Source organism: Cupressus sempervirens, chromosome 5 (genome assembly GCF_028749045.1).
Source record: "Cupressus sempervirens isolate cs-2001-9-10 chromosome 5, ASM2874904v1, whole genome shotgun sequence".
NCBI classification, from domain to species: domain Eukaryota; kingdom Viridiplantae; phylum Streptophyta; class Pinopsida; order Cupressales; family Cupressaceae; genus Cupressus; species Cupressus sempervirens.
Window position 1 is genome coordinate 298,826,102 of NC_143122.1, and position 27,155 is coordinate 298,853,256.

Below are 27,155 nucleotides of genomic sequence, written 5' to 3' on the forward strand. Positions count from 1 at the left end.
AAATAAGGAACAAGTCTACCTTCTTGGCTCAAAACAACTCTTATTATAGTACCACTAGCATCACAATCTACTTGAAACGCCTTATTAAAGTTTAGAAGTGCTAAAATAGGTTTCTTTGCAACATTTTTTTTCAACACATTAAAACTCTTATGTGTTATTGTAGTCTAACTTAGAAAAAAATTTATCTCCTCTCATTATTTTAGTTAAAGGTCCACAAATACTACTAAAACCTGCAATAGGTTTTTGGTAAAAACTAGCCAATCCATGAAAAGATCTTACCTCTATTGCATTCCTTAGAGTAGGTCATTCAAGGATAGCCTTCACGTTCTCATGGTCCATTTCCAGACTTTTTGTTGATACTAAAAATCTCAAGTACACCAACTCCTTCACAAAACTACATTTCCTTAATTTTATCAGCAACTTTTCATCCTTCAAATTGTCAAACACCTTATGAATGTGCATCAAATATTCCTCCAATGTCATACTAAATATCAAAATATCATCTAGGTAAACAATGACAAACTTTCCCAAAAACTCCTTTAATGCCTCATTCATGAGCCTCATGAAAGTACTTGGTACATTGGTTAACCCAAAAGGTGTGAATAGCCATTCATACAATCCTTCTTTTGTCTTGAAGGAAGTCTTCCACTCATCTTCTTCTCTGATTCGAATTCGATGGTACTCACTCTTCAAGTTTATCTTTGTGAAATACATAGCTCCACTCAAACAATCTATAATATCATCCATCTATGACAATTGAAATCTATACTTGACCATGATCTTTTTGATAGCTAGAGAATCTGTACACATGTTCCATTCTCCATTATTCTTAACTACCAATACTATTGTTACAACACATGGACTTAGACTCTCTTGAATCAACCCCTTCTGCAATAAATTATGCACTTGACTATTCAACTATTCACTTTCTGTTGGTGTCATTCTGTGCACTTCCTTATTTGACAAACTGGATCCTAAAATCAAGTTCATCTAGTGGCTAATCTTCTATACTAGGGATAATCCATCAAGTACATTATCTGACACAATATCAAGAAATTCTTCCAACAAATCTATAACTTCTATAGGTACCTCCTCTACTTCTTTACCATCTTTTGGAATTTTAGCAAAAATTATATGCCCATGTCTCATATCCTTGAGAAAATATTATCCATCAATAAAATATATTATGGCAGCACTATATATCTTTTTTTCTTGTTTCTCCTTCAATGGCTTCATCTTATGTTTCACTCCATCCTTTGTTAGAGTGTAGGTATTTGCACATCCATCATGTACAGAATGCATATCAAACTGTCATAGCCTACCCAACAAAATATGACATATGTCTATACATATGATATCACATAACACCTTATCATGGTATCTTCCAATCTTGAGCTTCACTAAGCATTGTGCATTGACCATGACCTTATGGTCATCCTACACCCATGCAATATGGTATGGATGTGAGTGTTTCTACCTCTTCAAATTTAACTTTATGATCATATTTTCTAACACTTGAATATTAGTACTTCCACCATCAATGATCACATCACAACACTTATCTCACATTTTTACCTTGTGCAAAACAAACCCCTTCTTTGATCAGGTTCATTCTCACAAACACTTAGTAAGACTCTTCTATTGACTAAGACTTCTCATCTTTTAGCATCTTCAGAATGTGATGATTTGGCATCTTCATCAACATGTGCTACTTTGGCCTAGCCTTCAGTTCTTCTATAATTCCTTTCTTGACACCAGGAACACTCAATTTATCTGTGTCCTCCGCAATGAAAACATTTTCCACAAAAATCCCCTCTTCTAGATCTTTTCTCTCTTCTTCTTCCTCTTTGATCTCTGCTATTTTGATCATGGAAATGATTGAAATTTTTGGCCTCTATTATTAGCATCATCCTTGTTCTTCTAATCATCATATTAGCCTCCATAAGACTATCTGCTAGATCTTCCACCATGGCCTCTTCTATTATTTTTGTTATCAAAATTCTTGTTTAGCTTTTCCTCCACTCTTAGGGAGAATTGGTATGCATCTTCAATACTTGTCATTCATAATAGACTCATCTCCTCCTAAACACTTGGCCTTAATCCATCAAGATAACAAGAAGCTTTCTCCTTATCATCCTCTACATGTTCGATTCTGATGAGAACTCAATAAAAATCTCAAGTATACTCTTGAATAGATCTTCCCACTTTCTTCAACCCTTGCATTTTCCTCAACAAATCAACCTCATAATCCACGAGAATGAATTTTTGTTTCAATCTAGTTATCATCCGGTCCCATCTTGTAATTTTTTCTTCTCCTCTTCTATTTTGCTCCAATTGGATCTCCTTCCACTAGATCTTTGCATGACTCTTCACCTTGGCCTTTGAAAATTTGACCTTATCTGAATCTTCAATATCTTCATACTCAAAGTATTTCTCTAGTTCATTGATCGAATCAATCAATTCCTCAAGGTTAAGATTTTTCGAAAATGTGGGCACCTCAAACTTAGGTCTTTCTGATCATAGAAATGGCATTAAAAAACCTCTCTTGTTATGGGTTCAAAATGGCCCCTTCTTTGACATTTCCTTCTTCTTCTTCTTCATCCTCACTTTCATCTCTTATGAAAAAATTTATTCCTCGACACATTTATTCTACCAACACTTGTGTATGTCTTTGTAGGGCTCTAAAACCCTTGGGCATAACACCTATAACTCTTCCACCACACTCTCTTCATGGAATCATTTTCATGCTTCTATTGAAACCCTAGTACAAACTACCTCACAATCGGTGATCTATCCACACCCTTAACCCAAACCACAGTCCAAGTGCAAACTATCTCTCATTCGGCGATCTGTTTACACACTTAGGAACTCCTTCTCTGATACCACTTGATGAAGGGTAATCCCCTTAATACCACACAAGCAGAAAAATAAATAAAGAACAACGAAAATTGAAAGAACAAAATAGGATCTTATTATCACTACAAATGCATAATTACAAAATATAAACCCACATGGGTGTCTTCCTTACAATAGTGTGCAAGAAAAAGATGCAACTATGAATCTAAACTACCCTCAACAACCTACAAGTGTTCATGATATAGGCACTTTTAACTACCTAGGAAGGTTCTAGACACTAAGCCCTAACCCTTGAGGTCGAACAACCTTGTAATATATTCTTACATTACACTTTATTACATATGATCGACTCAAGACAATTTTCCAATTATATTTTTGGATGGGTCTACTTCTAGAGAGCATAACTAGAAAATTGTTGACCTGATGGGCTATTATAACCTTATTCTAGAATCATTGGCTACTGATCTACATAAGGAAATTGTGCAAGTGTCCATCAATCAAGGTTTTGTCTCTTTTGGAGCCATTTAGGCCTTCATCGTTGGACCTATAGTTTGAATAGCCAAAATTCATACCAAAAATCTGCAATAATTACACCAATACATATGGTATGACAATAAAACTCATCCAGCAGGTTGATATGTCAAAGTTGAACATCTATATATGATATTAGAACAATCTGAGCACACAATACTATCTTACTAAAATTAGAAAGCTCCCTCAAATAGAAACTCTATATAGGAATAGCCCTTATTAAAAATACAAAAACTAGAAAATTGAAAACATAAATATTTTTGGGTGATGCAAGATTTTCCTTATACCCAGGATACTCCTACATCAAATTGGAGTTGTTTGAGTCAAGAAGGTAGACCCATTGTTTATTTCAATGAGAAGTTAAATTATGCCAAAAGAAAAAAGAAAAAAATTATAATTAAAAGTTTTATATTGTAGTTCAAACTTTGAAGAAGTGGAGACATTATCTTTTTCCTAAGGAGTTTAATGATCATCAAACTTTGTAATATTTGAATAGTTAAGGAAATTTGAATAAAATGCATTTGAAATTAGTTGATTTTTTTATAGAGTTACTCATTTATTGTACCACACGTGAGTGGGAAGTCTAATAGGTTTACAAATATAAGATGCAGGTTGAAGTTGTTGAGTTCACAAAACTCAAGATTTTGTATCCAAAGGATCCTGATTTTAGAGAAACTTAGAAAGCATGTACAAAACCTAATACTCTAGAGAAAATTAGGTCGTTAAATTTCATCATCCAATATGGTATGTTGTTCAAAGACAATTAATTGTGCATTCCAAGAAGTTGTATGAGGAAGAATTTCATCAAAGAGAAGCATAGTGGAGGGATGACTAAAAAATTGAATCATGATAAAATCATTGCTCTAGTTAATGAAAATTATTATCAGCCATAGTTGCAGCAAAATGTCAATAAATTTGTACAAAATTTCAAAGTATGTTAAATGGAAAAAGACAAAAGAAGAACAACACATTTCATTCCCTGCAAGAAGACTACTGATGTTGTTAATGTGGCAGAATCATTTTTCAAAGAAGTTGTTAGACTACGTGGTCTACAAAAGAGCATAGTTTCAAATTGATACACCAAGTTTGTTGAGTACTATTGGAGTACATCATGGAAAAAGTTAAAGAGATATTTAAATTTTAATTTAGCACATCATCCACAAACTGATGAATAGACACAAGTTGTAAATATGAATTTGTAAAACATGTTGAGATGTTTGGTTGGAGGTAAACCGAATGGATGGGATTGATTCTACAATGGGAAAAGTTTGTATACAATAATTATGTCAATAGGGGCACTACCAAATTACTGTTCCAGATAGTATATGGAATTAGTCCCAAAAATGCTTCTAAATTAAGGAATTTGGGCTAAGGGGAGGTGTGGTGTCAAAGATGAATATTTTACAGAACACTTGAAGAACTTTCATGAGGAGGTGAGGAAGAATGTTACTAAAATGAATACATAGTACAAAGTTAAGGAAGATGGGAAAAGGAAGCATAAGGAGTTTTAGATTAGAGATGAAGTCATGGTTCATTTGGCAAAGGAGCCATTTTTCGATGGGTACATATAATTAGTTTAAGATGAAGAAGTTTAGACCATGTAGGATATTGAAGAAACATGATTCAAGAAATGCTTATGAAGTAGAATTGCCAAGTGAATTGAATATTTCACTAGTATTTAAACTTTTAGATCTGAAAGAGTATTATGAAGGAGGTGTTGAAGATGATGTCACAAAAGCGTAATGGGGTATTCCAACAACTATTTCAACTACAAAAGAGATTGAAGATATTTTGGAAAATCGTGTTTGTAGAAGCACCATAAATGGAACATATAAAGAATATGTAGTCAAATAGGAAGGAAGACATGCTGAAAATTCATCATTGATGACAAGTGAGGAGGTTAACTATCTTGATTTTTCTTTGAACACCTGAGAGATGACAGGGTCAATTTTCAAATTACCCTAGGTGTCTGATGTGAAAGCATCCTAGGTGTAAGGGCAATCTTTGTCACCCAAAAATATGTTTATTTTATCTTTTTCAATAAAGGTTATCTTAGTACAAGGTAATTATTTCTTGAAGCTTACTATCTTTATTTAGTTATTCGAGCTCTTCTGATTTCTTCCCTAGAGATTCATTTTAGATATATCAGTCTTCCAATAAATTTCCATGGCAAGATCAAGTCTAGTTGTGAAGTCACTGAACTTTTTTGGTTTTGGCAACATGGTATAAAAATGTTGAACTCAATTTTGAAAGTTTTGGAGGCTCCAAAAAGGGGTCAAACATTATTTTCCTAAAGCTTGTGCAAGATAAGCATTGTAGAATAGTTCATGATATTTATGACATATGGTCATAATAGCTAGTCGAGGCAATTGGTGATGAGTTATGGTCTCTAGAAGTTGTGCTACTTGAAATCAACAAAATGAAATTCGTTCAAAATTTATTTTGAGTTCTGAAAGTTGTTGAGGTCTACTCTATTGTATAAACATATGAATAAGAATATGTTAGGGTCAGTTGACCTCAAAGTTTAGGGATAAAATTTCTATAACCTTCTTGGGCAGTGGAAAATTGTCTATATAAAGAAGCCTTGTAGGGTTTTCTAGGGAAATTCTAGATGATGGTGACTCTAGCCTACAAGATATTATATAAAAATGTCCATGTGGCTTTCTATGTTCTATTTTGAATATTGCAATTCCATTTATTAGAGACATTAAGAAGCTCATTTTTTCTCTTTCAAATTGATGTTATTTCTCTATTCTATTGTGTGTTTGTCTTAATAAGGGAAGTGCCCTTCATCAAAAAGGAATTTACTTAAATGAGTTTTTTTTTTCAACAAGTAAACGTGCAAGCACATGCAAGCAACCACAATCACAATTTTTTAAGTCATATGGAATTGGTATGTAAAGTATGAGTGAAGAGAATTTAAGTATGGAAGTGGAGTTTTCAGATGTGAAAGTGTTTGACAAATGAGTTCACTTTATGAGAATTTCTTTCAAGAATGGGATTTTAAATCTTGACTGCATAACATATAAGTAGGGTGAAGTACTTGCACATGCAACTTAGAGAATTTAGACATAAAATCGAATGGGAACATCATATACACAACGAATCTGAAAATTGAAATGAAATGACTTGCATAAACAAAAGAACAAATATTTACAACAAAGCCCTATGAAATTAGTAAAGAACCTTACCTTTTTTTCCTCAAGAAGCAAAGGAAGAAGTCTCTTTAATCTTTTATGCAAAATCTGAAAATAATCCAATGATATTTTCATATTTAGAAAGATTGTAGGAATGAGAATTAAATAAGCTTCAAATCTTGACTCAATCCTTAAAAAATGAATGCATTCTTAGTTCAAAATTTGTAGCTTTCCAAGTCTAGCAAGTTGGAGATTAAAAATTCATAATAATAGAAACCATTTTGTCAAGAAATTTGCAATATGCAATGCATATCAAAAATGACATCCAAGGCATCAAATGCAACTCGAAAAGAGTTACAAACAAGTTGAAAATGAAATGCAATGCCTTATGTTGAGGCAATTCTTTGAAGATTTGATGGAGAAAAATGGTCAAACATGATGCATTTTTTAGCAAAAGCATGGCCTAAATGCATTGTACTATCAATAAAATACCTCCAAATATGCAATTCTAATGAGCCAAAAATGATCCTTACGTGATTTAATGCGAAAATGTTCCTATTAGAGGCCAAAAAACTTTAAGATTTGGTGATGAATCTTGTGCTTCTTTGCTCCAAATGTCCATTTTTTCTAAAAATACCAAAAATAAGTGGGTCTTTTTTAACTACAAAACACATGTTTTTCTCTTAGAAATCGCCACGAAAGTAATTATGATCAAAACACTTGTGATAGAGAGTACTGCGTTGGAAGCATGAATGCTAATGATATTCCTATGGGGGAGTATTGTAAAAACATGATTAGATCATTATCAAGATGATATGTTACATTCATTATTGTGTTTGTCATTGATGTCAGGATAGCAGTTTTCTATGGTATCCAACAGAAGAACAACACTAAAGATCAAGTTGGTACAAACAAATCATTGAATATTTTCAAAAGTTATGATGGAGGCATTGTCAAAGTTGGTAACAGTGCAGCTTGCCATGTTAAAGGTATTGGATCTATAACTCTTGATGGTCAGACTAACACTAAGGATGTATATTTTGTGGATGGTTTGAAACACAATCTTTTCAGTATTGGACAACTAGTGGATAAAGTTTACCAATTGTAGTTCATAGAAAAGACATGCATGATCAGAGATAAAGATGAAAAGGTAATTGGAATAAGAACTAGATCTAGAGGTAATGTATTTTAGATGAATCCCACTGAAATGACATGTTTTGTTGCAAAGGTAGATGACAGTTGGTTATGACATAAAAGATTTTGTCATATCAATTTTGACAACATTGTGAAAACTAGCAATATGTTTGCAGTTAGAGATTTTCCTAAGATTGTAAAACCTATTAACACAATTTGCAAGGAGTGTGTATTGGCAAAGCATAATAGAGCTTCTTTTCCTAGCAAGAAGTCTACTACTACAAAAAATTTGGAGATTGTACATAGAGATCTTAGTGGTCCTACAAAGACTAAAGGGTTCTATGGTGAAAGGTATTTTATGATTATTGTTGATGACTTTTTTAGAATGATGTGGGTTGCATTTCTTAAAGAGAAATTTGAGGCATTTTATAAGCTCAAGATATTCAAGAATAAAGTAGAAAATGAATCAAGCATTAAGATTAAATGTTAAAGGTTAGACAAAGGATGAGAATTTACTTCAAATGAGTTTAACATCTTTTGTGAAGCTAATGGAATCAAAAGACAACTTTCAGCTCCTAAAACCCTTCAATAAAATGGCATTGCAGAGAGAAGAAACAGGCTAGTAACAGAAGTAGCAAAAGCTATGTTAGCTAAGAATGATGTATCCAAGATATTTTGGAGAGAAGCTATGAATAAAATAGCCTACACTATGAATAGAGTGTGGGTCAGGAAAGATATAAACAAGACTCCTTATGAACCAATGTTTTGGTCACTCACCTACAGTTAAGTATTTCAGAATTTTTGGCAAGTAAATGTTATATTAAAAGAGATGATGATGTTGGTAAATTTGATGCTAGAAATGATGAATGTTTATTTATTGGTTATTCATTGAAAAACAAAGCAGCTTATAGATGTTATAATCTGTGAACTAAAACAATTGTTCAAAGTGCAAGTGTAAGAGTTGATGAGAAACCCAGGATATAAGAAAGAATAGTTGATTACAATTCTAATGATGAGAATGATGTTACTGGTCCAAGGAATGATGAAATATTCTTTGAGACTAACAATGATTTGCATAATGAAGGAGAGCTAGCGTAGGAACAAAGCTTAGATTCTAGAACATAGCTAAGAGTTAAAATAACAACTCCTACTTCTAGTAACAATATGACAAAGAATTATCCACTTGAGTAGATCATTGGCAACATAGATAAATATGTAATAACAAGAAGTTGAATCAATAAAGAACTATTTTTGATATCTCAAGTAGGACCAAAGAATGTAGATAAGGCATGCAAAGATGACTTTATGAAGCAAGTTGTGAAAGAAGAGTTGGATCATATAGTAAAGAATGAGACATGGGAATTGGTCCCTAAACCAATAGACAAGAATGTAATAGGAACAAAATGGGTATTCAAGAACAAGATGAATGAACAAGGTGAAGTTGTAAGGAAAAAAGCAAGATTGGTATGTAAAGGTTACTCATGGCAAGAAGGAATAGACTATGAAAAAACTTATACTTCTTGGCAAGAATTGAAGCAGTAAGGTTATTCTTAGCCTATGCAACACATAAGGAATTCAAAGTGTATTAGATGGATGTCAAGTCAGCATTTCTGAATAGAGAACTTGAAGAAAAGGTATACATAGAACAACTTGAAGGTTTTCCTTTAAAAAATAACATATCCTAAATACTCTAAACCTCGTTTAGCCCCTAAGTGGTTGATCACACGTGTGAGCAACACAAAGTCCAAGGAAGCCCCTTTTTCATTAATTTCTTCAAAAGCCTCTTACACACTTGTCCCTCGTTCCTTTCTCCAAGGTTAAAGACATGGTATGCAAATTAAAGAAATCATTGTATGGCTTGAAGTAAGCACCTCGAACCTAATATGCAAGGTTAGACAAGCATTTGACAAAACTTGGATTTAACAAAGGTATGGTAGACAACAATTTATACTTGAAAGAAATAGATGATGGATTGTTGATTTTGGTAATATTTGTTGATGATATCATATTTGGAGGAGATGATAATAAAAGTGAAAAGTTTGCAAAAGAAATGAAAAAGGAATTTGAAATGAGCATGATAGGGGAAATGAAATATTTTCTAGGATTACAGATTGTGCAAGAGAAAGAAGGAATCTTTATTTCTCAAACTAAGTACTTGAAATATTTATTGAAAATGTTTGGTTTGGAAACATGTAAACTAGTTGGAACTCCTATGATAATTGGACATAAGTTATCTACAAAGGATGAGACACCTACTATTGAGCAGAAGAAGTACAAATCTATGATAGGAGGAGTGCAGTATCTGAATCACACAAGGCCATATATAACAAATGCGGTTGGAATTGTTGCAAGATTTCAAGCTGACCCTAGAGAAGCACATTATGCAATAGTTAAAAGGATATTTAAATATTTGAAAGGAATACCATAGTTTGGATTATGATATAACAAATCTAATGATTTCCCTTTATATGCTTATACTAATGTTGATTAGGCAAGCAATATGGATGATAGAAAGAGCACTAGTGGTGGATCATTTTTTCTTAGAGGAAGATTGGTTTCTTTTTTAAGCAAGAAGCATGATTGTACCTCACACAACACAGCAAAGGTAGAATATGTTGCAACAACAAACAATTGTAATCAAATTGTTTAGATAAAGTAGATGTTGAAGGATAAAATGATAGAATTCACTGAACCTGTTGTCATACCTTGTGATAACATAAGCACAATGAATACATCTAAGAATTCAGTATTGCATTCTAAGACTAAGCACATCTCTATCAAATATCATATGTTGAGAGAGAGTTACAGTTAAGGAAATCAAATTGCAGTATGTAAGCATCAAAGAGAAGATCGCAAATATTTTTACCAAGCCTCTTCCTAGAGAGAGTTTTGAGTATTTGAGAGGTATGCTAGGGGTTATGCCGCTACCTACATCAGAGTAAACGATGCAAGAGTGCATCTGTCCAGACGTACAAAGCACTATTGTTTGCCTAGACTGAGGGAATTGTTTTATGGACTCTGTATAAATGAAGGATATTTTCCTTTGTTAGAAATGAAGAAGTATGCATGAAGAGTGAAAATAGTAGAATCAAGTTGATAAGTGAAGATAAGTAGAGAAAACTGAAGTTCGAGAAAACTACGTTGCTAAAGTTTTAATTCAAGATCTAAGGTTTGGTATTTAGATCTAAGATTTGTGACTTGGTCTACAAGGTTTGACAATGATTGGTCAGATTGATAGGACAAAGGAAAGAGGATAAAGCATAGTATAAACAATTATTCTGCAAAGAATAGTTGAGAGATCAATTAGACAATGAAGTTCAGTGGTCTTGCCCCAGAAGTTATTTGGACAGTGGGTCAATTTGCTGAATCTCCTAATAGAGATTCAAAGTCTCTTAACAAGGACTCATATGTACTAAATGTTGTAACACACTTCTAACAATGTCTATCCTCTAGCAAAGAATATTTATATTAGTACATCATCTTGTGAGTACCATCCCCATTAAGGTTTTCCCTTTGATCAAGGGTTTCCCTAGTTACCATATTTGGTGTAATTGTGTATGTGCATCTTGTTATGGTTGTTGTTTACTTTGATTAAATGGTTATGAATAATTAAGGTTGACAAATGTTTTAATTAGATAACTGATTCACCCCACACCCACCCCCTCCTCCCCTCCCAGTTATATTGGTGTACTATTATTTCTAACACACAAGTTTTTTCATGGCCAAAACACATGCTTTTGGGTCCCAAATCACCACTCAAGCTTAAAACGCCTAAAAGGCCAGTAAAGACAAGTTTTTTTTAAATAGAAAAGCATATGCTTTTTAATACAAAATTTCCACTTTGGATTTTAATGGTTTCATTCTCATTAATGGCACACTTTTTCATTACTAAAACATATGTTTTAGCCTTCAAAATAGCCACCCATAAGCATTTTGGCTGAAAATGCCTATATTGGGAGTAAAGATGTACTTTTTAGATGCAAAAGCATATGCTTTTGCCTTTAAATTCCACAACATTGTGAGTTTCTAGTGTTAATGAAAGTAATGACATGTTTTTAGAAAGGAAAAGCATGTGTTTTTCCCTTTAAAAATCCCACCATATGCATTAACATGTCCAAGCACCTCGATTAGAGAAGTGTAGATGAGTCTTTAAGATGTAGAAGTGCATGCAATTTAAAATACACATGCTTGGGTTCAAACTCCCCATCATTATGCATTCAAACCATAATTCAAGTCAAAAAACACATTAATAGACTTTTAAAGTGCAATAACATTTGCTTTTGGGTTCAAATTCCCCACCATCATGCATTTAAACCATAATTCAAGTTTTAAAAAAACCTATTAATAGACTTTCAAAGTGCCATAACATGTACTTTTGGGTTCAAATTCCCCATTTATGAGCATTTAAGTGATATAAAGATGTGTGATTGCATATAAAAAGTCCACCCATATGTATTTAGGAATTATATTTTTATTAGCAATGAGTTTTATAAGATTAATTACATGTTGATAAAATGCAATGATTACAACCGATATCTTTATCCATTTTCAATATCTCATGTACTTAAATTTAATAAATAACTATAATTGTCAATAAAGTAACATAAAATTAGACTTAATAATAGTTAATTTTCATAAAACATAAAAAATTATGGTCAAATCAACTCAGAATGAGCTGAAATTTTGAAAAAAAAATCATATTCAATATTAAAAAATATTTTATTACAAGTAATTGCACTTTAAAAATATTTTTAAATAAGACGTGTTATTTTCATTTTTATTTTTGATCGATAAGAGGCCAAAGCCCAGATTCATTATTATTATGTGATTTATTATTATTTATTACGCTTGTCTAGAGTTGAACCCGAGACCTCTTCGATAAGAGGCTCACAATTTACCATTGTGTTGTAGGCTCTTCCCTATATAAGACATGTTATTGCCATGAAAAACCCCACTTTTTTCCTTTTGCTCGAAACAAGTGGAAATTTAAGGACTATTATTTTAAGCAAAAAGCAAGATTTAAAACTACTAACAAGACAGAGGAGACACAAAGTTACCAAAAATCAAGGACTTGCAATCAGAGAAGAAAAACTCTTTCTTGCAAATATTTGGGGATTTAACTTGACAAAAAGCTTTAAAAGGAATGCACGAATAGAGTTATATAGAGCGCAATTCAAAGATGATGAATTGCCTTCATGATGTTTTACTAATATGTTGAAACAAAGAGGATTCACCTATGATTCAATGAGAAAACTGTGTAGGGTTGCCACAATTTTATGATGTCAAAATTGAGGGCAACAGAGATCACTTCAAGACTACAAACCATATGAAAAATATGAAAGATAACACATATTAAGAATACGGATCTGTAATTAGATCAAGTCTACCAATATGCACAATTTATGCCAAATAGATAAACAACCAGAAATCTCAAGAACTCCAATGGTTTTATTGCTCCATAATTTCCAAATTTGTCACAACACCATGTACCTTGACCTCTTAGGCATTTATAGAATTGTTTTGAATGATCATCAACTTCCCTCAATCAATTTTTGAATCAGCTGACTGTTATTAGCCATTTTGTAAAAGGGCACCCAAAAGTTGTATTATTGTCATGACAACTTTTTGACAATTTGACAATACCGCAACATTTTTAGAACTTGCCCTTGTGACTCATCTAGGACCTTAATACCATTACATCTTGCGTGTTTAGGTGAAAATGATCCTTTTTAACATGTTTCCACATTGGCCTTCACCATTTGGTCACTTTGACCCACATTTCACCAAAATTCCTAATAGGTCCTAAAGCTCATTTTTTGCCTACAGTTGGCTTACAATATGATTGTACCCTTACATCATGAACCTTTATGTCCCATTGGGTATTATTATAGTTTCCCTACTCTATTTACATTGCAAGTGCCCTTCGGCTTACATCAGGTTTTAAGGTGCTCCTGCACCAGCTCACAGCCTCTCTTAAAGTTGCAAACTTAGTCATTGAGGGTTGCTCTCAAAAAGTCTAAGACCCCTGTTGGAAAATTGGATACATCCCCAATGAGGTAAGAGGACTTCTTCCCTTCTTTAAAGTTTTCTCAAGTTCTTCACTACTTCAAAGAGGCAAATGGTGTCACAAACACATTGGCCAACAAAGGATGCCTTCTAGATCTACGTGTACTTATCTTATGGGGCCCTGAAGCATGCAAGGACCCTCTGATTAAGGCAGCGGGTAGTGTGGATTCTCCTATTTCATATACTCCTCTCTATTCTTAGACTGTCCTATTATGGGTTCTTGTTGTTCAGTGGAAATTTTTAGCTATGGATGTCCTCATGTGGCTCATGGCTCTTTTGCTTCTCTTTTGCTTCTCATGTACTGATTTTCTCTACTGTTCTGAGTGTATTTTCTGGGAGCAGCTCTTGATAGTGGGACTTGGTAGCCTTTTGTGCTCAGTGGGTGATGGGCTTTTCTAATTTTGTTCTTAGTGGCCAAGGTGTTGACTTTCTTTGCTGACATTGATGTGTCACTGCTGTTTTTGGCACTCTTGGTAGCATTGGTTGTATTTCTGTGGCCAGATATAGTTGGAAGTGTTCTACTATCCTCTTTGGTACCATTTTCTTTGATATGATACATGCTACCTTTCTTTTTCATTGCAGAACTCTTATTGCTCATGCCCAGAGATGTTTCTGTTTAAATGTTTGTGTGGAACAGCAGACTACATCTTTTTTATTGCTAGGATCATAGATGTGAGTATCACCGATTAATCGATGATACGAGATAAAATCGCGATTTTTTGGGGCCGGCGATTTAGTCACCCCAAAAATCGCGATTTTTTTTTGCAATTTTTTTCCAAAAAATCGCAGATTAATCGCCTAAAAATCGCGATTTGTTGCAAAAAAATCGCCTGCGCCCAACAGTCACATAAAGTGACAAAAAAACACATTTTCTTCATTCTGTTTTTACATTGCTTAGGGCGTTTTGGAGAGGAGAGGATAAAGGAGTTCTTGGCAAGAAACAAGTGGAATCGAGTGCATTTGGAGGCCTTTTGATTCGATTTCTTCATTACTAGGTAAGTGATTTGAATCTTTGTTTTTTATTTTTGCAAGAGATTGTATTTTTTTTTCTTACATGTAAATGGATAAAAATACATTCCTAATTAGTTAGGAATGCATTTGATGAATGTAAGCAAGATTAAATGCATTCATTTGCATTATTTTCCATTCTAGATCGAATTTATGTTAGAAATTTGCACTTTTTTGAAACATTTGAAACCCTAGCAGCTAGTTTGTTTGAATGTTATTTGGATTTCAATTTATTGGCATTGTTATTAGAATGTTGCTTGAATTCTTTGTTTAACTGTTAACTTTGATCTTGTTATAATTTATTTATAGTTTTTTAAAAAAAATTTGTATGTGTAGGCAACCCGCAGCAGTTTTAAATGGAAAACAAATGGCCATTGACTCCATGCCCCTCAGGCTACATTGGCACCAGGCGAAAGAATGCGAGAGATCAAGCATGGAAATATGCCTATGAAGCACCCGATGAACCAACCAAAGTGATTTGCATTCAATGTGAAAAAGTAATATCCGGGGGCATTTACCGGTTCAAATATCACATCGCAGGGATCTCAAAACATGATATGAATCCTTGTGAGAGTACAACAGATAAAAAAGTTTGCAAATGCCTTGCTCGCAGCTGGAGAGCAAAAAAAATTGCAAAGAGAGCGGAATAAATTGCATGTTAGGGCAGCCATAGTAGAGACCCAGGGCAATTTCGTTGATGTTCAGGAGGAGGAGGCAGCCATTGAGAGCATGGCCGGCTCTTATCATGGGCCGCGTGTCCGCAAACAGAGTGGTTTTTCTTTCATGAGTTCCGCTCTCATTCCCACTCCTACACCTCCTAGCACTTCCGCACCATCAGGATCAACAGGTGCTTCTGGGATAGCGAGCTATTTTGTGCCGAGACACACACCTGGTGCACAACCTTCATTAGAGGCCACTAGATGGAATAAGGAGGTCCATGACCAGTTGGACAATGCACTAGCAGATTTCTGGGTTTTCAACAACCTTCCTATTAGTGTTGTTGACAGTCCCTATTGGGAGGCTTTGGCCATAGGGTTGACAGTTGCAAGAAAGGGGTACAAGTCCCCTTCTTGTTTTCTGTTGGGTGGCAGGTAAGCGAATAATTTTATTACACTTGATTTCTTTTTAATTTTTAACTTTTTACTTAGTTCTAAATTTTAATTAATTTATCTAGAAATTAGAATGTTGATTACTAAAGTCTAAATCAATTTTAAATTACTAAGAATCTAAGACATAACTAAATTTTGTTTTTGTAGGCTTATTGGAAATGTTGTTGAGAGGGCCAAAGCATTTGTTGAGGAACAGAAACAAGAATGGACAAAATTTGGTTGCACCGTTCTTTCTGACGGGTGGACGGATGGGAAGAGCAAGACCATAATTTATTTTTTGGCCTGTTGTAATGATAATGTGGTGTTCCTAAAATCAATCGATGCCTCCAACAAGGTTAAAAATGCTCAGACATTGGCATTGATGTTGGAGAACATGGTCTTAGAGATTGGCATTGAAAATGTGGTGCAAATCCTGATAGACAATGTTGCTGCATATGTATCAGTAGGTAAACTGTAATTTTATGTTGCATGTGCATTGTGAATTTCACAAGAAGAATTTTTAATAGTTTGATATTTTTGAAAAGTTGGAAACTAATTAGTATTTTCTTTTACAATTGGCAGGAAAACTCCTACAGCAGAGGCACCCCACTCTCTCTTGGACCTCGTGTGCAGCACATGTCCTTGACCTTCTTTTGGAGGACATGGGCAAACTTGAGTGGGTCACTCCAATTGTGGAGGATGCAAGGCGGGTGACAAAATACATATACAATCACCCATGGGTCCTTAGCCTGATGAGAGAGCACACTGACGGCAAAGAAATTGTTAGGCCTGCCGCCACAAGGTTTGCAACGATTTTTTTGACATTGCAAAGCATTCTCAATAATTTGGCTTCTTTGAAGCAAATGTTTGTTTCCAAAAAATGGCTTGCTTCCACATTTTCAAAGAAGAGTCAAGGAGAGAATGTTGTGCAGATTGTGTTTGATAAATATTTTGAAGATAAGGCTGATGAAATAGTAAAGGTAACTACAAAACTTTAAGTTTTAGTTTACACTTACAACTTTATAACATACTAAGTTTGTAACTCAAGTAAATAATAATTTTGTAACTTGTCAACTAATTTCAAATTTATATTGCAGGTGTCTGAGCCTTTAGTCAGAGTTCTGTGTTTGGTTGATGGAGACCAAATGCCAATGGGTGAACTATATGAGGCCATGGACAAGGCCAAAGAATCTGTCAAAAATTACTACAAAGGGGAAAGCATCAAATATGAACCCATTTGGCAGATCATTGATAGAAGGTGGAATAATCAGCTCCACCAACCCATTCATGCAGCAGGATATTTCTTCAACCCACGTTTTAGGTATACCGTAAGCTCATTCTTACTCAAATTTAAGTTAACGAAGACTTGAGTTCATTTTGCTTTCGTAGGGTGTTGGGTGTGTACTAAAATTGCAAGACTAATTTGTTTTTGGTGTTTGGTTTTAAGGTTGATGGTACATATGTAGATCCTGATGGAGAGGTCATCATAGGCCTAAGTGATTGCGTCGAAAAGATGGTAACCAACGAGGAAATAAGAGATAAAATCATCGTTGAGCAGGAGATCTTCACTTCAGCAGGGGGCAAGGTGTTCTCCACTTCTCTCTGCAAGAGAGCACGGCTTACACAAACCCCAGGTAATACATTTGCAAACTTCTGAATCTCAAATGCTAAATTAACATTTATGTTTCACTTTTTGTTGTCTATTAGTATTTTCTAACTTGTACAATTTTTCTGATGCAATGGCTTGGTGGACCACTTGGGGTGCAAGCACTCCAAATCTTGCAAAATTTGCTCTCAGAATCCTATCACAGCCTTGCAGCGCATCACATTGTGAGCGCAACTGGAGTTTGTTTGAGGCCATCCACACAAAAAAGAGAAACAGGTTGTCCCAAAAGAGGATGAATGACATGGTCTATGTCCAATATAATCTTAAATTGTGCATGAAAAAGGCACAACAAGATCCTCTTGGGCCAATCGATTTGGATGAGATAGATCCTTATTATGATTGGACGGCGCAGGAGCAGGGTCCCTTATTTACACAGGAGGACATCTCCAATTTGGAGAGGGAGGCCGCGGAGGAGGCTGTGGAGGAGGAAGGGGGTGGAATTGGATATGACATCAATTGGGCGATGATGAGGATGATGATATTGAGCTTACTGCAGAGGACCTTGACATCTTGCGCGCAGCGAATGTGGAGCTACCGACATATAGTTCTATAGCTACACCATCTCCTGCATTGGCACTGACACAAACACGGGCACAAACCCTATGGGGCTCTAGTTCTAGAGCTTTACCCTCTCCCGCACTCGCTAGTAAAGCGACTGGGAAGAGGAAGATGTAGTCCTATATTTAACATTTGTACTTATTTGTAGTCATGTTGATGTGCTTATTTGAACTCTTTACATTTGACACTTTATTTATGAGAATACTTCTCGTGTGTTGTGAACTTGTTAGTTGTTAGTAATTTACAACTTGTCATTACTTACTTGTTAGTAATTTACCGATTAATAACTCTTTTTGCATTGATATATATCTAAACATGATTGTTTCTTGTGTATTGTTAGTAATTAAGTCATTAGATCAAAAAAAACATTGAATTCTGTAAAAAAATCGCATTTTTTTATTAAAATTTAGTGGTTTTTTATTTCCCAATTTTTTTCCAATTTTTCCCAATTAAACTTTTTCAGGCCTAGGCGATTTTTACATCAATGCCTAAGATTAATGGCTCATGCATGATGTATGAAGTGTTTTCCTTCATTGTATCCGTGGTGGTTTGAGTACTCTCTCCCACAAACTTGGCCTCTTTATGTGGGTCTTAAGATGGAATTCTCTTTCTTTTAACTTGATTGTACTATTTTAATCACATAATACATTACACACTATATGTGTTTCACTGAAACAAAAAATTATCGAGTAAAATAATTTGAACAAGGAAACTCAAACTTGATATCTTTAATATTTTGAATTTAGATTTTTAAAATTATTTCTTTAATTTTGTTATCATATGCTTCATAAAAACTAACTGCATTTTGCGGCAACTCTACTCACATCCATGCACTGGAATTCAGAAGTACCCCCAACATAAACACTAATAACTATGTAAATAGTTTTGGGCTAACACTCAAAATTGTTTCCATTGATTTTTAAGCAAGAGAATAGAAAGGTTGGTAGTGAAATCAGACTCGATCTGCCTCTTACAGTCTTTTCATCAATTCCATTATACTTTCACGTGTCCGTAGAAAACTTGGATGTATAGCAGTTGTAATTTCTAAAATGGTAAGGTCAAGCAAGAAGGAAAAATAAGTAAAAATGAAAAAATGATATATGGTGTTCCTTTTCATAATAATAACTAAAACAATATAAATGTGGTGCAGAGTTAGAGAGGGAAGACTGATGAAGAAACTCAAACAATTACTAACTGCCACAAAAAATCAAGAAAAATGTAGCAGTGAATTGCTTTCTTCAGTCAAATAAAGCCAATAAGTGGACCTCAGCATTCTCTTAAAGAGGGGCACAATACTGCTCAAAGTGCAGCCTTCCATATTATTTACTTTTTGTTCTGCTTTAACACAGGAAAAATGATTTATCATTATATCGTTTTATTTAAGATAAAATTATAAACATCCATCATAGTCATCAACCCTTATCTACAGGGTATGGAACAATAGATAAACATCATAGTAAATTATTGTTTTTATATGCAATAATCTCTTTAATACTCAATTCTATCTCCTCTTCCAAATACTTTGTGAAACATTTTTTACAATTTTTTGTTATCTTTTCATGAGCCAATGTGCTCTTTTGCCATGCAATTCCCAAGTAAATCTTACAGCTTGACAATGGAGGATCAACTGATATGTTTTCAACTTCTCTGCGGACATGTAACTGCAAGAAACCAGGAAGAAATTCAATTTAGAACATTAAAGAAATTTCAATGTTCAGGACACACACACATTAAAATTACCATAGGAATATGTCGTTTAGATGTTTTATTCCCAAGCATTGATGTGGCTAATGTACAAGAGCAGGTGATTTGACTTTCATTACATCCTACTAATATAAAAAACATTTTGAATCTAGAAAGTGAAAACTATGCTGTGCCATAAACAACATCGTAATCATATGGAAAAGTCATCACAACACAAAAAGTAGCAGCTAGGAAAGCTTTAACACAGAACATTTGTAAATAATGCATTTATTAGCTGTCTTGACGGAATGGAGTCATGTATAGAAATGTATTCCATACCCCCCTTCAGTTAAATAGCATAACTTACAAACTCTACATCCACAGCCTTCAGATAGCACCATCTACCATTTTCACTGTGTAATTCATGTAGATTGGATCTTAGTTTAGCAATCATGATTTTCTTTTTAAGGGAAAAAAAACTTTGTGCTAAAATTTAATTAGAGGTCAGCACAAACTTGTTATCAACTAGACAACATACAGATCCAACACTGCAGAAAGAGTCAAGAAATTCACTTCCCAGGCTGCGAAGGGAAAACCTATAGAAACTATGCCAATATTTCTATTCCATTTTATTTTTCAATTGGCAAATCTCTTTTTATGTTCTGTGAAAAACTATAACTAAGTAGGTTTCACATTTCATGACAGTACAAGTCCCATGGAGAAATGAGCCTGACAGATCCATGGAAGTGAAATGGTCCACCCAACAAGCCATTACCTTGGAGACATACCATCATCATTATTTTGAAGCAACTTGACCATGCAATTCTTTCAATCTGAGAAAATATGTGTTTTATGAGTATCACACTGAATTTTATTATTTTAGACTTTGGATGAGCTAGAAAAAACATTTATTTGTTGTCACCACATCTTAAGTTATGATTTTAAGAAAAAGGTTGTAATTGCACTCACCTATAAAATGAATTCGGTTGTATGAATCTTAGAATACTCTCATGACTGCAGTTTCAACTGGCAAATCCTTTTCTTATTTTAAGAAATTAAATTAAATCTTAGAATACTCGCATGAAATGCTCCAACCCAATCTGTCATCTTGACGATATTCCATTGTCATCATTTTGAAGCTGCTTGACCATAACATTTTTACAATCAAAGAAAACACATATTTATGAGTATCACACTGCATTTTAGACTTTGGATGACCTAGAAAATAACATTTTTCTACTGTTCCCATTTCTTGTATTATGACTAGAAAAGGTTATTGTAACTGCACTCACCCATCATGAACTTGGTTGTATAGAATAATAGTCTTATTAATAGTGATTTCCCACTTCAATTGTTTGATCATTTACAGTGTTCACCGGCATGGGGGTGCGCCGGTGCAGGGGGATGTCAAGATGAGTTTCGGGTGTGGGAAAAAAGGGACCTCAATTTTGGGATGGTAGGGGTGCGGGGGGGATGGAGGATGGGAGGTTGCATAGTACACATATATGGCTTGAAATGCTAATTATAAAATGATACTTCAATATAACACACCAAATATAGTTGAACAATGAATATAGAAAATTGAAATGTGATTCACGAACCATAAGTCCAAACTTCAAACTTGAAACTTCATAACCAATGACCATTGAGCTTAGTAACATACTCATAGTAAGTTGTAACATTACTAACATTAAAGTTTTAGACATAATGATAATGATAAATAAAAAATATAAATCATACTTCGTACCATGTAAGTCAACCATTGACTATCAAATGACAAAGATGAGAGGTTCAAAATTAATTGTTCAAATTATAAATATGATATATCATAAAGATCAAGGTGCTCATGATTACAATGAGTAGAGCAGCATGAAATAGTGAAATGAAATAATGTATCATGGGCATATCAAAGTGAGTACAATCTACAAAATGTCAATAATGAGAATGTAAGTGTGGGAGCTCTCTAATCATACCCTAAACTGAAGTCCTCGTCACTAGAACTACTAGACTCTTCATGGGTAAGATAATATAAAATACCTTTAAAAAATTAGACATTTCAACATGACCATTGGACGCACCCTGCACGTCCCTTGGAAGCACCCCATGCACACACCCCAAACGCACCCGCCGGGTGCGCCAAATGGTGCAGCCGTAGTGTGTCGCTTCAGTGGCAGTGGCGGACTACAGGTGTGCAACATATCCACACCCGGGATCAACGCGTACCCGGGTAACTGTGATCATTTGTAATGACCCATTTCAGTTTAATGAAAACCACTAATTTGCGATATAAACAACAATGTCCACAATTATTACAAAATTATAGTAACAAATAAAACACACCAATGATCCAACACACACACATGGAATAATCTAGCACAAGAAAGAATTAGATGTAAACACTAAATGTTAATTGACCTCACTTGATCACATCCACAACATTACTTTGATATAATTCTGAATAAAACAATATAACTTTGACAATTTTACAACTACACACATAGATGACTTAGTAAACTCCCTATAACGCGTTGAAGCTCCAATGTACTCATTGGGTGAGAATGCCCTCCAGGAGCTAAAGGGTTTTTGTACATTGATTACCACAACTAATGGCTTTTTGTCCAATACTCAGTCTCCTATGGGTTTTTGTCCATGAAAAGACAAAAACACAAAGTGTCTAGTAGATAGAATAACATACATGGATGATTACAAATAGAATGTCTTTCTGGAATTATATGCGTCCTACACAAATACCCAACTCATTGACCTAGGCCTAGAATGGTGCCAAAATCCTAATTTAGACTCCCACATACTGCAACATGGGTTGGCCTTACATGCCTCACACATTTTCCCATCTGAGCTCATGTCTTGGTGGAACCACTGTCTAGCCATTTTGCCTTCAAATGGGCCAATCTGCACTCCTAATCATTGAAACTCCTTTGTCGGTGATTCGGTGTTTGTCTTTCCTTTCAAATGGCATAGTTCTTTTCATGGCCCTGATCCTTGACTGCTAGTGTGTTATCATATGTCAATCTCCAAACCTGAATGCCTTACAGGTCCTTGGTTCCCTGCTCTTTGAATTCATCCTTGGCCTTGTTGGGGATTCGGTAGGTTCCTAGAACAGTAGGAACCCTTGATACAGTTCAAGGTTCTTGGCAAACCCTCGACCTCTAACAAATTCTTATCTCTAAGCAACTTGTCTTTCTCTTTGAGGGGATCGATAGATCCTCCCTCCCAAGATTGTCCTCAAACAATGCAAACTGGGTTACAAGTTTCTCTATGCTAATGAATTGAATCACGATCTAGTGTTCATAGAGCTTAGATCTTGCACACTTGATAGCTAATGCATCTTCTTCCAAGAAGTTCTAGGCCAATCCAAATGTTGAAGTGTCTCCATCCCAATATCATGAATTCCATTGTAATGCCCATGTAACATGGACCTTGTACCTTTCCATCTTAGGCTTTGATAAAACAATGAATATAACATATTACTCGTATGCTAGTGATCCACAAACTCCCATAACTCCAAGTGTTGCTTCATGCATTTACCACATACTTTGCCATGTCACTATGATCTCCAAGTGAGTATGACAATGACTCCCTTGAGATCCAATAGCTCCTATCATCATGCTATAGGCTGGACCCTTTACGGGTTTGGACCATTAATAAAATTTATTGAAACCCTTACATCACTGCAGTAGCTGAAACCATAGTTGGCACACTTGTAGATTAATCTGCGATTTTCTGTTACTCGTAGAGTTAACCAGCTGGGCGAGTTTTTGGGGAAACAAATCGCGGATTTTAAAATTCGGCTCCTAGGGAAAATTGTTGATTACTCGTAGGGTTTTTGGCAAATTTTTTATAAAATCTTGTTGAAATATCCTAAGCTCTGAAATTTGCAGAATTCACACCCACACAAATTTCACAAACCAAAATACAGCTCTTAGTTGAATTAGAAAGTTGTAGATAGAATATGGATATTAATTTCATGCTTGAAGAGAACTTTCCCTTACCGAGATTCACAGTAGAAAATGCCCTGCTATTTATAAGAGATTTATTACGGAAAGACAATTGAACAATAATAGCATGCGATGATCATACCAGAACCAGCCCCATCAGACAATAACAAATACCCTTGTGAAGATCGTATCAATCAGTTTGATGCGCTTAGAAGTTTAGATAAAATACAGCAGGTGCTGCTATTTTATTTAAAGTTGCTCCTAAACCCTTCAAACTGTTTCCTGAATAATTCTTTTGCCCTTATCCGCTTGAAATTCATTACCAGCAGTCTGCTCTGTATGTAATTCAAGGCACTTGATTGCTGTAATGAGATTGCTGTGTCTCCTGGGGTTTCGTCCAGAAGATTTCCTTCTAGGGTTTTCATCCTAAGAAGTTGCACACAAATTGCAGATTGTAAAATAATAATAACTTGGCTCAATGAATCCTCCAAACCCATAGTTGAACCCTTAAAATAAAATCTCCAGCCTATAGAAGATTCCTCATTGGCAACTTAGGCAAATATTATAAGTCGTATAAATTATTAAATGACCCCCACATTTAGTTACCTAGGAGAAACGACTTAATAACTTGAAATGGCCCCAACTTAAGTTATATCTTTGAGTTATAATTTTTAATCTCCCAACATTAGCTTTTTGGGTTAAGTCATGCATTATTTAATTATCCCCTTTATCAATTGATTAATTCTAGCCTAGGGAATGAGGATGGCTAGAATTTGACTCTCAATGGCCTATCAAAAGAATGGGGACATTATAGTCCTCCCTTCCCGGAATTGCTGGTCCTCCAGCAATTGCAAGCTAGGATGCTGCAATATCTCTTCTCCTTCCCAAGTAGCGTCCTCAAAAGGTAGATTCTTCCACTTGATTAAATACTCTCGGACCATTTTATTTCTTAACCTCCTCTCTCTCCAGTCTGCAATGCCTTCAGGGACTAAAACCAACTTCCCCTCTTCATCTAAAGGTGGCAAATTAGGAGAAACAACTGCATGTTGACCTAAAGCCTTCTTGAGGCAGGAAACATGAAATACATTATGTATTTTGCTGCCTTCTGGCAACTCCAACTCACATGTAACCTCTCCTACTCTCTTCAAAATCCTGTAGGGCCCATAAAAACGTGGTTTCAACTTTTCTGCCCCACTTATTTTCATTGTGGACTGTCTGTATGGCTGCAAGCATAGAAAAACTAAGTCTCCCACTTCGAAAGTCCGCTCAACTCGGTGCCTATCAGCATACATCTTCTGCTGGTTTTGGGCATGTTGTATGTTATCTTTGAGTGCTTTGAGAATGTCCTGATAGCTCTGCACAGTCTCCTTAGCTCATGGGACCTTACTGTCATCAAATGCTAAATCCATAAACAATAAAGCCTCATATCCATACAAAGCTCTGAAAGGTGTCATGCCAATGGACATGTGATAGGTGGTATTGTAGCAATACTCACCAAGATAGAGCCACCTCACCCAAGTACGTTGTTGTCCTAATACATAGTTTCGCAAATACCCTTCCATCCACTTATTAACTATTTCTGTCTGCCCGTCCGTTTGAGGGTGGTAGCTAGTGCTGGGTGTCAATTCAGTTCCTACCAATCTGAACAATTCTTGCCAAAACATACTCATAAATTTGCTATCTCTATCACTTATAATGGTTTTGGGTAATCCGTGCAATCTGAAGATCTCCCTGAAAAATAACTCTGCAATCTGAAATGCTGAGGAGTCAGTAGGGACAGCAAAGAAGTGTGCATACTTAGTGAGCCGGTCAACTACCACAAAGATACAATCTTTCCCCTGCACACGTGGTAGTCCTGTGATAAAATCCATTGATACCCCTTCCCATTTCTGCTCAGGAATCGGCAAGGGTTGTAGTAGACCCGCAGGAAATGTGTGTCCTGACTTATTTTGCTGGCAAATCAAGCATTCTCTAACATGTTGGAGTACATCATCCTTCAATCCTTTCTAGGTAAACCTCTCGCGAAACTGACGATAGGTTTTGAAGAAACCTGGGTGTCCTACCATAGGTGAATCATGTAATGCCTCCAATATTTTCTTCTTCAATTTGGAACCAAGTACAGGATAGATTCTATTTTTAAAATAGATAATATCATCCATCACTGCATATTTGTCATCTTGCACCTTACCATCAACAAGTTCACAAGCAAAAGAATTCTTTGAATATTCAACCAATAACCGTGTCTTCCAGTCAGCTGCGATCTCTGTGAGGGAACAAAGGGCAGGTTTCCTAGAGAGAGCATCTGCAACAAATTTTTCTTTCCTTTTACATACTCCACATCAAAATCATACGCTTGAATCTTGCTTACCCATTTTTGTTGTCGCTCATTCAAATCCCTTTGTTCCAAGAAATACTTGAGACTGTTATAATCTGTACACACTATGAAACAAGTCCCAACTAGGTACTGCCTAAACTTGGCCAGCGCATGCATGATCGCTAGCATTTCCTTATCATATGTGGAATAAAGTCTCTCATTGTTCCTCAATTTTCTGCTCTCGTAAGCGATCGAATGTCAGTTCTGCATTAACACTGCACCAATTCCTTGCCCAGATGCATCGCACTCTAAGACAAATGGTTGTGTGAAATCTGGTAGGGCCAACACTGGACATGAGCTCATAGCATCCTTAAGCTTATCAAAAGCTAACTGTGCACTTTTTGACCATGAGAACGCACCCTTCTTAGTCAAGTCAGTCAGTGGAGAAGCTAATTGAGAGAACCCACGCACAAACCTTCTATAATATGAACATAGCCCCAAGTATCCTCTCAACTCAGATATGTTTTTAGGTGGTGGCCAATCTAAAATTGCTTGCATCTTCTCTTGATGCACTTTTACACCATCAACGCCAATGATATGCCCTAGATATAAGATCTCTGTCATCCCAAATTCACACTTGGAGGCTTTTGCATAAAGTGATTGTACCTTCATAATTCCCAATACCATGTCCAAATGCTGCAAATGGTCACTCCAAGTTCTGCTATAGATAAGGATATCATCAAAAAAAACCAAAACAAATTTCCTTAGTTGTTCTCGAAACACATGATTTATACAAGATTGAAATGTTGCCGGTGCATTTGTGAGTCCAAAGGGCATGAACAAGAACTCAAAATGCCCATAATGGCATCAAACGGCAGTTTTGTGAATGTCCTCTTCTCTGACACATATTTGATGATAACCAGAGCATAGATCTATTTTGGAGAAGTACACGGCCCCGTGTAGTTCATCAATCAACTCATCGATCATGGGTATAGGATACCTGTTTTTAATAGTTTTCTTATTCAATGCCCTGTAATCTATACACATGCACATCGTCCCATCTTTCTTCTTAACCAAAACTACCGATGAGGCAAATGGGCTTGAACTGGGCCTGATATGACCCATACTAAGCTCTTTAATTGTCTTCTCAATCTCCTC

At 35.3% G+C, this 27,155-nt stretch overlaps 1 protein-coding gene across 2 annotated transcripts in view; it reads right to left on the bottom strand.

Moving 5' to 3' along the window:
* Positions 1-19,251: 19,251 nt before the first annotated feature.
* Positions 19,252-27,155, bottom strand: part of LOC149555759 (C2 and GRAM domain-containing protein At1g03370-like) — a 244,972-nt gene continuing 237,068 nt past the window's right edge. The window contains exon 9 of one of the 2 annotated variants that reach the window (XM_089829905.1): positions 19,252-19,705. In XM_089829905.1, coding sequence (XP_089686031.1) covers positions 19,496-19,705 — 210 coding nt within the window. In that variant the 3' untranslated portion in view covers positions 19,252-19,495. Of the gene's footprint in view, positions 19,706-21,751; positions 21,959-27,155 lie in introns of those variants that run through there. The other variant, XM_089829906.1, reaches the window with a different exon arrangement.